This window comes from Macaca mulatta, chromosome 2, assembly GCF_049350105.2.
Source record: "Macaca mulatta isolate MMU2019108-1 chromosome 2, T2T-MMU8v2.0, whole genome shotgun sequence".
NCBI lineage: Eukaryota > Metazoa > Chordata > Mammalia > Primates > Cercopithecidae > Macaca > Macaca mulatta.
The window spans coordinates 156951802-156965417 of record NC_133407.1 but is presented as its reverse complement, the minus strand read 5'-3'; the positions used below and the strand labels follow the sequence as shown (position 1 = coordinate 156965417).

Here is a 13616-nt window from a genome sequence, read left to right as displayed (position 1 = left end):
GGCAGCGTCTCCCCATGGGGTGCCTCTCTCAGCGAACTTCCTGGGCCCTGCTCCCAGCTCCTCTCGTGGCCTCTGGGGACCCCAGGCCGTGTCAGGAGCTCCCAGGAGCAGCCCCTGGTTCAGGTCCTGTAGCATCAGCCCAAGTACCCCCATGGGAGGGGAGAGCACAGGCCCCGGCCTCCTGCAGAGCAGGTGCCATCCTCCTACAGAGGGAAGCTGGGGAGAGCCTTGCCCTGTGGGCCGGATGAGGGGCACCCGAGGTCAACCTGCTCTGGTCCTGCTGCTGCTGCAAGGCAAAAGGAGCTGCCTCTGTCTGAGTCCCAGCCTGCCCATTCTGGAAATGTAGGCCCAACTGCCTGGGCACCCGGTTTTTCAAGAGATTCTGGAAACCTGTGTTTTGTGTGAGATCTCTTGATTATTAAATGTTGGCAACGAATCCACGTTTTAAGAGAGTATAACAGGACCAACTCAAGTTAACCTTTGGGCCACCAGGACCTGCACTGTGGCCCTGAATAGCCCAGGGAAGCCACCCACCTGGGTTATGGGGCATGGCCCTGGTGAAGCCCCATCCTCTGGGGCCTTGGTTTCTTTCCCTGGGTGTTGGATACGTCTGGGCATACCCCAGGGAGGCTTGGGGCTCCAAGTTCCTTCTGGAGCTGGCCCCTGATGAGCCATCACAGCATCTCCCTGCGGCGGTTCCTGCACGGAGGCTGCAGCTGCAGTCCCCTGTGTGCATCCTGGCCTGGCTGGCCCCTGTCCCTGTGCTCATGGGCCCTCAGGACTCATGCTGCGGCACCTCCTGCAGCTTGCCTGGTCCACACCACTCTTCAGCACTTTGCGGGACCTGCAGCAGCTGGGTCTCTGAAGTGCTTAGGAGGCCTGTGGCATTAGTTGCCATCCATGAGCTTTGGGAATGGTGGCCTGCAGGGCCTGGAGCTGGAGTGAAGCCTCTGGAGCCCTGCACAGTGTTGGAGGTGTCCTCCACCCGGCCATCTTCCCCTCTGCAGATAGCTTAGCACCTGCTGTGTGCCTAGGCTACCTGGGGACAAGGAACACCTGCCCCCTAGGCCCTGCTGCTCTAGAAGCTTTCAGCATGCTTTAGAGGCCTCTTTGTATTCCCCTCATACCCCTTGGACCCCAGGCAAGATTTTGGAATTTATAAGTTCTGGAAGTTGAGTGGCATCTCACAGCCCACACAAGTGCAAGGCAGTTGGTGGCAGGTGCCCACTGTGGGGTTGGCAGCTTGAGCCTCATCAGGTCTGCAGTGAGCCTCCCTGTCAGGGTCTGTGCCAGTGATGTGGTAGGAGACCGTCCTGAAAGAGCTGGAGCCAGGGGGACAAGAAGTGTGCTGGCCACAGGCAGCCCTGACCCAAGGGAGGTGCAGGGTAGGACTGAGCCCCCAGCCCCACCATGGGGAGGCTGCTGTCCCCCACCATTGAGTTTCATCTTGTGTGTTGTTGAGTGAGGGACGAGGGGAGTTGATTTCAGTGACTTGCCCTTGAAGCCTGCAGTCATTCCGAGGTACAGCCTCTGCTGCACTGTTGGCATTCTTGGGGGATGTGCCCCTTGCGCCTGCAGCATGCAGCCTACTCCCGAATCTGCAGGAGGGTCCCATGCCCTGCATGGTCAGCCTGTAACAGACACCACATGGAAGTGACACACATGGAAGCGTGCATTGGGGGTGTGTCACGGGAGATCGTAGGTACCCACCATCCCCAGCAGCCCCTCCTGGTCCTTCCCTTCCCAGGGTGACCGCCCTGGCCGGCTCCGTCAATGCTGTGTGCTGCTATGTGGGCTCTGGGGTTGAGTCGTCATCTTTTGTTTGGCAAGACTCTTCCTTACCTGTGGGCAGCTGTGGTGCGTGCCATGTCCTCATGTTGTGTGTTTCAGGCACACATGCCTGTGCATCCTGCCCACTCTGGATGGCTGTGGTGTTGCCAGTCCTTGCAGGCCTGTTGTAAGCACGACTGTGTGTGGATTCCCGTGGCAGAAGGATGGATTTCTGTTGGGTTTCAGCCTGGAAGCCAGGCTGTGGAGCCTCTGTGTTGTTCTGCCTTAACTCTCTGGGACCGCCTCTGCTGCTGCTGAAGGACTTGGTGGGGGCCTGTGGCAGTGCCCGGCAGCATGCGGGGTTGACGGGCACGAAGCACGTGCTCTGGGGCAGGCCACGGGGTCCGTCTTTGCTGTGCCCCCGCCAGTGGTCTTGGTGGGATGGGACGGAGCCAGCTGCCTGTCGTGGCTGCTCTCTGTGGGGCCTGAGTGTGTGCTGCCACTGCCTGCCCAGGCCAGCAGTCCCAGTCCCCTTTGGGGGGCCATGCACGGTAACCTGTCGACATCTGTGCTTCCTGGTGAGCGTGTGCCACCCCCTTTCTGCCTCTCCTGGATGTGGTTGGCCACTGTGGGCCGAGCCATGAGGATGTAGGGAGCGACAAACCTCCTGTTTGCCCTGTGGGCATAATGAGTGCCGTCCTAGAGCTGGTGGTGCGTGAGGGTGCATAAGTATCCCTTCCGCTTCCCAGCGGCTGGCAGGGCCACCCATGGGGCACGCACGGAGGGCCCTGGCCAGTCAGGCCTAAGCCCGGGCACGGGTCCCTCAACACCGTTGATAAGATGGAGGCAGCAGTGGCTTCCCCATGCCTCGTCTTATGTGTGCTCGGGCTCATGGCCAGCCTGGCAGGGGTGGCCTCTTGAGTATCCACACTGGGCAGTCACCTTCCCCCACAGGCACATGGGGCCTGTGGTCCCAACCACAGCAGAGACCATGGTGTAGGAGGCCCTGCCAGCGCGCAGTGGGTATGGAGGCTGGAACAACCCAGGGGCCTGGATGGTCTGCTGGAAGGGTGTTCTGGGGACAAGGAACAGGAGGGCCAAAGCTCAGAGGTGCCCCCGTGGGTTCTGGGAACCGCACTGTGCCTTCTGGGGTTTCAGGGGCTGCCTTGGGCACACTGTGCTTGTGTGGTGGGTCACTTCACCAGAGAAGGTGGCAGGACCAGCTGGATGTGGGGGTAGGTGCTGATGTGGGTCTTTGAGGGCCCAGGACCATGGGGTGGCTCTAGGGTCAGAGCTGGAAGTGGCATTGAGGTCACAGGATGGAGGAGAGAGGGCACCAGGCTGCTGGTGGGTTTGAGAGAAGACACTGGGGCAGATGGTCCCTGCTGCCTGCGTCCCCACAGGACCTGTGCTGGTGACAGTCTGGCTGTGACCAAGCCCCAGGTTAGCCTGGAGCCCAGGCAGTGGTATGTGACTGAGGCGGTGCAGTCTATGGTGGTTCCCACTAGCCGGGGCCTCACCAGCTGGGGCTAGGTTCCCCAGGCAGCTGTGCACATCTGCCCTGCAGCAGGGCCAAGCAGACATGCCCTTTGAAACCATGAGCTCCTGAATTCTCACACAACTCTGTGAGGTGGATGTTGGCAGATGAGACCAGGGGTTGGGGAGGTCCACTCCTTGCTGAGGGGTTGCTGCTGGGGCAGGCTGGAGCCTGTCTAAGGCAGCCCTGACTGTCCTCCACCTGCCAGGACCCTGACCTCAGTCTCTGCTCTCCCCTTTGTGCTCGGGGTTGGGGTGGAAGAGGTGGGATTCCTGGGACACTCTCTCCTCCAACAGGTGTGTCTAGCCTGATTCCAGCCCTCGTGCTTCCTGCAAATCCTGTTTTAATTACCCAGTTACTGCCAAGAGGAAATCACTAATTGCTTTTCCAGTATCCAGTTCCTCCTGGCCTTTCTGAGAGTGGTGGGGACCCAGGAAGGAGGCCTAGAACCTGTCCACAGCCGGAGGAAGGGGCAGTCCTGTGAGGGGTGAGGAGGGTCCGGGAGTGGGTTCACTGGGGCCTATCTCAGCTGTGCAGTTCTGGCTGGGAAGGGGAGGGGCAGGTGGGCTCTGCGCCCCGGGGGGGTCCTGAGAAGTGAGGGCAGCAGAGGCTCCTGCCCCGCGAGCAGCCCTTCCTGGGACCCCCTCAGGCTGGGGACGGGTTTGGCAGCCGCCTCTGCAGAAAGGCTGAGAGGCGTGTGAAGCCTCCACGCGTGGGCACCTCCCTAGCTGCTGCCCCTGGTCTTTGCCTGTTCCCACCTCATCCTGTCCTTCTCCCAGCCCTGGAGCCAGGAGGCAGCTCCACAGGTGCATCCCCGCCTCACAGGCAGGGGAAGGGCCGGGCCCCTGGCTGCCATCACGGGGAATGCAGAGCCAGGCAACTCCCCTTGCCAGGTCAGGGCCAAGCCGGGCAGCCCCCTGCCTCCTGGCGGCTGGGGCGCGTGCCGGCCCTGGCACTTAGCCTGGGTGGCCCAGACATCCTCCCGGCACCCCCGCCTGCCCTCAGCCCGGAGAATGGGCCCTTTGTTGGCTCTGGGCGGGACGGACAGCTGACCTGGCCGGGCCCTCAGCTGCCCGCCTGCAGCAGTTGGCCAGGGCTGTGGTGGTAATGGGAGTGGGTACAGCCAGCAGGGCCAGCCTGGGGCCTGCAGTGAGCCCTGCCTGCTGTGTCCTACGGGCAAAGGGGTGGACCTACTCCCTGGCCTATCTGTGGGGAGGGTCAGGTGAGCCCCGTGGCAGTGGGAGGTGCTCAGTCCAGGAGTGAAGGCCATGCCTGGCCTGGCCCGGACACGGAGAGGCCTCGGGACCCAGCGCTTTGGGACTGCACTTTGGTCTCGGCTCAGAGCCCAGGGTCGACTCACCTGTGTGCATATAGGACAGGGACCCAGGCTTAGACAGTCCAGGCAGAAGTAGGTGGGGGCATCCCATGTCCTCCCAGCTAGGGGTGGGTGGGGACCTGGTGCAGCCGAGGACCATATCCAGGGAGGCTGCTAGCTCTGCTGAAGCCGCTTGGGTAAAGGGGAGAGCCCTCTCAAGCATGGGGCAGCATGCATGGACAGCGCCAGCTCCTGGTTTGTGCTGGGAGGTGGGAGGGCGGGCTGTTGGGGCCAGTCGTGGAAGGTTCTGTTGGTCTTTGGGGAAAGATTTGCAGATCAAGGAGGTGACAGCTGGGGGAGGATTCCAGGGCATGCCTGTGGCCCGGCCCCACGCCCGGGACACGTCAAGCCTCTCGTTTGCCCTGCCAGCTGCCCAGCTGCTGTGGGAGGGGCTTCTGGGCCCAGCCACCTCAAGGGTGGGCTGCCTCCAGGCGGGTGGCCCGCGAATGGACAGCTGTGGCCAGGGTGTGGGCGTCGGCACGTGGGCTCCTGGCCGGCATGTGCCCCACTGTCCTGCCAGCCACTCTGGCCTCAGGCCCACCGTCTGTGCCCCTGCGCTCCGGTTCTCCTGGAATGCCCTCCTGCCGGGTGCTGGCTCCTGCTTCCCACTTTGCAAGCAGCCTCTGTGCTCCCCCCAGGTGCAGTTGTGAGTCCAGGGCCCAGGGTTCCTCTGGCAGGTGATGTGTGAGTCTCAGTTTACCTCCTGTCTGTGTGGTTTGATAAAGCTGGCTTGGCTGCACAGGCCCTTCACCCTGAACGCTGGCTAGAACACAGACACATGTCCTGGGGACCATTGTCCTAGCTGGATGCCCTGCAGAACATGTGTGGGTGCACAGGGGCCCTGCTGAGTCTGGACCGTGGCGCCTCAGTGAACAGTGTGGGGCCTGTGCCTATGTCTCGTCCATCCTCTGGCCTGGTGTGCTGTGCCGTAGTAGCCTCCTCAATGCTCCACTCACACTGGCCATGCCATGGCCTCTCCTGGAGCTCTGTCTCTCTGGGCCCAGCCTGTGTGCGTGAAGGGGTGGGGGTGACCCAGTGCCGGGCAGGTGGGTGGACAGATGGGTATGTGGCGGATGGACAGCTGGACGCGTGTGCTCCCGGCTGCAGCTGTCAGAGCCACCTGTCTGGTCGGCATGCTGCTGGGCGGAGCGGGGCATTCTGCAGCCTGGGGCCCAGCCCATGGCTCCTATGGCTTCTTCCCTTCCTGGGACCCCTCCTTGCACCCCTCACCCACCGTTTCTTGCCTTGGAGCTGGTGTGCCCCCTGGACCTGCCCTTCCCTGACCCATTTCTTCACCCCTTGGTGTGACATCTGTGCCCCCAGCCCTGAGTGGGTAGATGCCTGGCAGGCTGGGCCAGGGTCAGGCTCTGGCGTCATGTGGCCCTGGCTCTTGGGGAGGCGAGTCATGTCCTTGTTGAGACACCTCTCAAGTGCTCCCTGCATGCTGGGCCGGGGTCCATCAGCTTAGGCTGAAGAGGCCCTACTGCCAGGGGCAAGAGGAGCCAGGGGCCATATCCCCTGGTGCTGGTAGGGGAGGGGGAGCTGGGGCTGGGCTTCACAGTGGGAAACCACTGGGGATATCCACAGGGGTGTGGGGATGGAGGAAATGAGAGGAATCGCAGCACCTAACCGGGGTCTTCTGAGTTGGAGCTGCAGGTCTGCGCACTGGGCATGCCTGCCCCAGCTTCCACCCAGTCTGTGTCCTGCCCTCCTCGCCTTCCTGCCCCCACTCCCTGGTGGCTGTCTTAAGCCACTGGCCCAGATGTGTGGTTGGCTGCTCAGGTGTGGTGATTGCTGTGGGCCTGGCCACCCTGGGTCCCCCTGCTCCTGCCTGGCACACCTGGCCTGGTCCTCCTGTAATGCTCACAACAACTCTGTCTGCGAGAGGCAGAGAGAGGTTTGGACCCAGGCAGTGTGGCCCAGAGGCTGGTCCTGGCTGGCATCCGCCTGGGTCTGAGTACCTACCATCTGGCCACTGACCCAGAGCAAGGCAGGGAATTTGTGGTGCTGGCATCCTAAGCGTCCATCGGGCAGGCCTTAGGCCAGTGGTCATTTTGAACAAGGACTCCCACTCCTGCTGTGGTTGCAGGGCAGGCAGGTGCAGGTGCACTGGGTGCGGGTGTGGGTACCGTCCAGGCCCCACTGGCAGGGGTGCTGGGCGGCTGTGGCCTGGTTGCCCCTAGGCCGCCCGCTGTCCCTGCTTCTCTCCTCCCAGAGGCTGTGGGCCATGGCCCTGCCGCCAGGACAGCTAGGCCCATCCTGGCCGCCTCCTCCCCTGCCCAGCTCTGGGCTCCACTCTTCCGGGTCTGGTTTGACTTAAGCCTGCTTGGTGGCGAGGCAGCTGAGCGGATGTAGGGGGTGGCCGGCGGCGCTCAGGAATGCAGCCCTCCCCCTCTCCCAGCCGACAGCCTCTTTGGCCCAGAAACACAGCGCCCCACCCTGGCTGGCCGTCCTCAGCCCAGGCCTGATGGATCGGGCTCCAACCAGGGGCTTTTGCTGGGCCCTGCTGCCCCCGACCTGCCCTGCCCTGTCACCGTGAGGACACAGAGGAGGGGTACTGAGTCTGGGCCCAGGCTCCTGCCCTGAAGTGGAAGTGGAGAGGTAGAGCGGGAGCAGGAGCGGGTCAGGCTAGGGGAAGCAGGCCACAGCCCGCAGCCTGAGAGCCTGCCCTGGACTCAGAGCTGGGCAGACACGCCCCAAGAGTCCCATCTCTGGAAAGCCCCCTGGGTCTCTCTGTTAATTAAATACATTTGTTTGGTAAAAGCAACTAAAAATACTTGCAGCATCGCAAGCTGCGGAGGAGAAGAGCTGGCTAATTAACGCCTGGTTTGTTTGGGATCTGGAATACATTTCCATGCCAATGAGACGCCCATCCTCCTCCACTGCCTTGCTGGGATGCCCCCACCCCTAGGACACCCCATCCTGGAGTCTCCTGGTCCACTGCCCTAGACTTCCTGTGAACCCTGGCCTCTGCCCCCCACAACCAACATCCCTCCTTCAAAAGCCCAGCCTGGCCCCAGGGATGGCTAGGCACCGGGGGACTCCTGTAGCCTTCACCCTGGGTGTGGCCGTGCTGCTCCATGGTGGGTGCTGGGCTGTGGTTGTCTCCAGGCCCCAATACCCTCTGGCCTCTCTTGACTGATAAAGGGGCTGAGTCCTAGACTGGCCTGTTGGGGTCTGAGTTTGCCCTGCACTGAGGCTGGAGCTGGGGATGTGGAGAGTGAGTATGGCTGGTGCTGGTACTGTCTGCTCATGCATGTCTGGGCAGCTCGGGGAGGGGCTTTAGACTCCTGACCCTCGATGGGGGGTGGGGCTGGGTCAGGGAGGTATCAGCACAGCCCCAGTTAGGACCCCTTGCTGCTGCAGATTCTGGTGGACCTCTCGAACCCCAGTGGCCGGCCTGCCCTGGCCTATGAGAGCGTGGTGGCCCAGGAGGGCAGCCCCATCCTGCGAGACCTCGTCCTCAGCCCCAACCACCAGTACCTCTACGCCATGACTGAGAAGCAGGTGGGTGCTGCACCAGTCAGACGGTGTGGCTGAAGGTGGGGGCCCTTTTACCAGGAACCCCAGTCACAGAGCAGTAGGGGTGGGGCCACATCACAAGTTGGGCATCTGTGGCTCCTGGTGAAAGTGGTTTCAAGCCGGTCTGTGCTCTGCCTCGACTGGGTTTGCAGGGGAACTGGTCTGGTCACCAGGGGCCCCACAGCCTCATTGCTGCCTCCATGTTTTCCTGGGCTGGGTTTGGAATTCCCACCCCTCCCCTGTTGACTTCCTGACCCCAGAAACAGATGTGTGAAAGAGCGATTTCAGAGACAGGTGTCACTGGAGAGTTTGGGGTGTGTGCTGGGCCCCTGAGTCCTCAGGCCTAGGGCTGGGTCTCTGTCCAGTGGGTCTGCCCATGGGGGCTGTGGCTGGCCTGGTCTACCCAGCCTGATGCCTGACCCAGCTCTGTAAGGCCATGGACTTGAGTCCCTGGCCTGGCCTGCCTGGAGTCCACCCCTGCCCTTTGACCCAACCTAGTAACCTCGTGGCAGCTGGAGGGTGGGCAGATGGGGCAGGTGGGGCCAGGTTGGGCACACCAGCTGAGGCCAGGCCTCCCTCCGCTTGCGGCTGGCTCGTTTTTCCTCCGCTCCTCCTGGGCACAGTGGGGTTCTGCCTTCCTGGGGACCTCAGGGACTTGCCTCCGTGGGCACTGGGATACTGGGCTGAGCCAAGGAGTCAGAGTGAGCTGAGGCCCACCTGCCCCTCTGAGTGTTGTCTGGACCTGCATTGGAGCTTGGGATTGGGACCCGCCAAGCCCGTTGATCCCTGGGGAAGCTCAGAGCTGGGATGGAGTCCAGACAGATGGAGAGGAACTCCGGTTGAAGCTGCAGGTGCTTCTTTGATTGGTTTTTCCCATATGGACTGTTCTTTCTGGCTGCTGCCCCCTGGGTTTCCAGGGCAGAGGCCTGACCTGTGCGACCTGGCTTGGCCAGGGCAGGGTTGCCAGATCTGCCTTTGAATAGACTGAGAAGTGCAGGGCCTCCCCGGGCCTAAGGAGAGCAGAGTAGGGAGTCAGAGGTGAGGATGGCTGGGACCCCTGGGGTGGTACTGGAGGGGCCTGACACCTCCTCCACCCCAGGTGACGCGGGTGCCTGTGGAGAGCTGTGTGCAGTACACATCCTGTGAGCTGTGTCTGGGGTCACGGGACCCCCACTGTGGCTGGTGTGTCCTGCACAGCATGTGAGTCTGGGCAGGTGGACAGGGGCAGTCGGGGAGGGCCATGGTGGTCTCACAGTGGGGAGGGGGAGCCTGGTGCATGGCAAGCCACCCCGAGTTCTTTGCCTAAGTCCCGCCTGGCATGCAAGCCCTGTAAGTCTCCCCACCCGCCCAGCCTCAACCCCTCTGCCTGCAGCTGCTCGAGGCGGGACGCCTGTGAGCGAGCAGACGAGCCCCAGCGCTTTGCCGCGGACCTGCTGCAGTGCGTGCAGCTGACTGTGCAGCCTCGTAATGTGTCTGTCACCATGTCCCAGGTCCCAGTAAGTGTGGCACCCCAGGTGGTAAGCGGTGGGGGACAGCCATGGGGACCCTGCTCACCGCGCCTCCTTCTGTCTACCCAGCTCGTGCTGCAGGCCTGGAATGTGCCTGACCTCTCAGCTGGTGTCAACTGCTCCTTCGAGGACTTCACAGAATCTGAGAGCGTCCTGGAGGACGGCCGGATCCACTGCCGCTCGCCCTCCGCCCGGGAGGTGGCGCCCATCACGCGGGGCCAGGGTGAGTGGCCCCAACACAGTGGTGCCCGCTGCCTGGCCAGATCCGGGGCTGCAATCCAGTTGCCGCCTGTTTAGCGCCTCCCTTGTTCAGTTCCAAGGGCATGTTGGTGACACTCTGACAGCTGATATGGGAGGGGGGGTCTCATCACCTGCTGGTCTGGGAGTGGAGAAAACCCTCCAGGCATGCAGCCAGAGCGAGAGCCTTCCTGCCAGGGAGGTGGACAGTGGATACATCCTTCTTAGGATTTATCTTATGGGCTCACCATATATTTACAGTAGGAATAGACGTAGACACATGAGCATACTTCACCTCCGCTACCATAATTATTGCTATCCCTTCTTGCGTTAAGGTCTTTAGGTGTCCCATGGTGACCCAGAGAGTGTAAGAGCAGGGCAGGGTAGGCGGGATGAAGGGACCACATGGCAGATACCTGGGGTCTTGCAGGGGGCCGCAGGCTGGAGGTGGGAGCGGGTGAGGGGTGGGCCATGTGTGGCACAGGTTTGGTGGGGGACAGTGTCATGGGGACTTGGGGTACAGGACCCCTCTGGCTGCCACAGCCCATTGGACAGTCGCTCTGCAGGCTCTTCCCCAGGAGCAGGCAGCCTGGGGGCCTGGGGAGAGTCTCGAAGTTCTGAACCCCTCATGCTACTGAGCAGGAGGCAAGCAGGGCAGATCCCAGGCCCTGGTCACCTGGGGGCTGAGGGGGCTGGACGCGTGTTTGATGTGACTGATGGTGGCAGCTAGGAGGGTCTCCGGGCAAGTCATTCCCCTGTCTGGACTAGACCTGTGCGGGGGTCCTGGGCAAGCGGTCTTGGTGACTCAGCCATGCTGCTCCTGCAGGAGACCAGCGGGTGGTGAAACTCTACCTGAAGTCCAAGGAGACAGGGAAGAAGTTCGCGTCTGTGGACTTTGTCTTCTACAACTGCAGCGTCCACCAGTCGTGAGTGTCCCTGGGCCCCTCCGCCCACCTGGACCTGGGCTACTTGCCACACCCCCGTCCCTGTGGTCCCACTGTGCTCGCTGTCTGCAGACCTGCCCTCATGTGGCCAGGCAGCAGATGGTGATTCTGTGACTGGGGCTCCCAAGGCCGGGTCCGGGAGGGAGGAGAGGTCACTGTGTGAGCAGCTTGCAGGTAGAGGAGCCAACCAGGGCAAGGCCATGAGTGCAGAGGGTTCCTGAGGCTGGGGCAGGCACATCAGGGGGCAGTAGTCAGAGTGGGCGGCAGTGCCTGCCACACAGGGATCTTGTAGGGCCCCAGCTGGCTGTGTATGGCTACAAGGGCACATTGTGCATTGTTGCCACTGTGGTATGGACAGTGGCCCATGGGCACTGGTGTGGAGGGGAAGCGCTCAGGATGGAGCTGAGGGCTGGTTTGGGGGCCTGGACAGGGGCCCAGACACGGCTCCTGGGTGCCTGCTGCTTCTGGTTGTGGGAGGCTACTGTTGGATGATGTAGCATCCAGGTCCCTTCTGGTTGGTGCTGGCCCCTGTGCAGTCCCCCGGCTTGGGCAGGGAGTATGTCTGGGAGGCAGCTGCTATGCCTGCTGCCCATTTTGGCTGTGAGTATCCCCAGCCTCAGAGGAAGGATGGGAGTAGTTGGGGGCCTCCCATGAGTCCCACTGTGAGCCCAGAAGAGAGCCCTCACTCCTTCCCTGACCCAGAAGACCCAGGCTGAGGCAGTAGGGTTTGGCCTCAGAGACAGGAGGTGCCTGGCTTTTCGGGTATGTCTTTGTTTGTTGACTGACTCACAGATGGACTCTGTCACAGCTCTTTGTGGAGCAACTGCCGTGAGCCAGGCAGGCTTTTTATTTCCAGGATGCAGCATCTCCTGTCCCAGGTGGGGTGGGGGATCTCTGGGGCAGAGGCCTGGAGGGGGCCAAGGGCTGCAGGAGAAGCAGGGTGGTTGGGGGAGCTGGCGGGTCAGGAGATCCTGGAGAGGAGATGGAGGTGGTATGTTCCTGGAGGCTGTTGAGATGGCAAGGTGCCAGCCCTGTGCAAGGCTGAGTTGTGGGCAGAGCACCTACAGTGGCCAGCCTGGCAGACCCTGGGGTGTATCAGAGGAAAACAGACAAGCTCCTGCCCTGGCTATCCTGCTTTCTGCAGGGAGGTGATGTGCATGACCCTGTCCAGCTCTGTGGCAGCACATGCTGCTTCAGTTTAAATCTAAGTTTGCTAAAAGGAGTCAAGATTTAAAATGAAGTTCCTTAGTTGCACTAACACATTTCTGGTGCGAGTATCCATGCCTGGCTGGCAGTCAGATGATGATCAAGGCTCTGGAGGAAAAAGCGGCAAAGAGGAAAGGGAGCTTGGGGTCAGGAGGGTGGGCAGGCAAGACCAGCTGTCGGGGAGGTGTGAGGAGGCAGAGGGGCAGCCACACTCAGGTTTGGGGGAAGAACTTTACAGGCCAGGGGCAGTCAGTGCCAAGGCCCTGAGGTGGCACTATGAATACCAGCAGGGGCGGCACAGTGTCCTTCTGATCGTGCGTGACCCCACGTGGTTGTGGGTCCCCAGGCTTCAGCACCCACCCTTTCCCTGCAGCTGCCTGTCCTGTGTCAACGGCTCCTTTCCTTGCCACTGGTGCAAATACCGCCACGTGTGCACACACAACGTGGCTGACTGCGCCTTCCTGGAGGGCCGTGTCAACGTGTCTGAGGTAAGGCCGGGCAAGGGTGAGGCCCAGGTTTTCAGAGGTGGAGCAGAATTGGGTTGAAACATCCCATCTGGATGTCACCTGAGGCCTGGCCCAGGGAGCGCCTGTGGGTGTCTGGGATGTCAGCGTGTGGTGCATGCACCACCAGCCTGGGTCAGCAAGGTGACCCTGGATGCCAGCTGGGAGGCCTGTGGGGTCACTGTCTTGGCCTGAAGCCAGGCCTGTGGTATTTGTTGGTGACCCCTGGGTGTCCTTTGTGACACTCAGGGAGGGGGAGAAGCCTCAGATGAGTTCTGCCCCTGGGCCTCTGTGTGGGGGCTGCAGACACAGGCTCCTGGGTGCAACAGGGGGCACTGTCAGGCTGCAGAGCGGGTGCGCGCAGAGCCTGGGGTGCGGGTGCCTGGCTGGGCAGGCACAGAGGCCTCCGTGTCAGGCAGGGGAGCTTGCTGGCCTAATGTGCCTGAAGGCTGGTGAGTTCTGGAGTCACCAGGCGCTGAGTAGTAATTGCTAGTAATTAGGTAGTAATTATTCCGGGCTGGGCAAGGCACTGGCTTTATGAGCAGCGGGCTATTCCTTTTGGAACCTGAGGCACTTGAAGCAGGACAAGGCAGGACCCAGGGCCCACAGGCGCTGAGTGGCGAAGCTGGGGCTGGAGCTGTGGCAGCCCCCACCCCCACTGGCTCTGGCTGTGGGTGTGGAGCCAGGACTTGCAGCCAGGTCCCTTTCCTTTGCTGTGGACACTACACCCATTGGCTGGAGGGGGCAGATTCTGCTTGCCAGGGAGACCTTGGAGGCTGCAGCTGGGCTGCACTTCCCTGCCGGGCTGGGGACTGGGGGCTGGGGGCTGAGGAAGTTGCATGGCGGCCTTCTCTCCTCTGGGTCCGTTGTCACAGAGGCCCCCCCGGCCCCTAGCATCACCCTCTGGACTGGACTTTTCTGTTCCCTGGCATGACATCAGGGCACAGGACAGCAGTGGAGGGTAGCCCGGGGCAGCAGGGACCATGGTGCCTGTGTCAGGGTGACTGCCTATGA

General features: G+C 62.0%; 1 protein-coding gene across 4 annotated transcripts in view; it reads left to right on the top strand.

Annotated features, from left to right (window-relative positions):
• The window catches only part of PLXNA1 (plexin A1), a 55625-nt gene that overhangs the window by 12425 nt on the left and 29584 nt on the right, over positions 1–13616 (top strand). For all 4 annotated transcript variants that reach the window (XM_001114446.5, XM_077993728.1, XM_077993726.1 and 1 more), the window contains exons 4-9: positions 8049–8189; positions 9304–9404; positions 9577–9700; positions 9782–9935; positions 10776–10875; positions 12473–12587. In XM_001114446.5, the coding sequence (XP_001114446.3) occupies positions 8049–8189; positions 9304–9404; positions 9577–9700; positions 9782–9935; positions 10776–10875; positions 12473–12587 (735 nt within the window). The remainder of the gene's footprint in view (positions 1–8048; positions 8190–9303; positions 9405–9576; positions 9701–9781; positions 9936–10775; positions 10876–12472; positions 12588–13616) is intronic.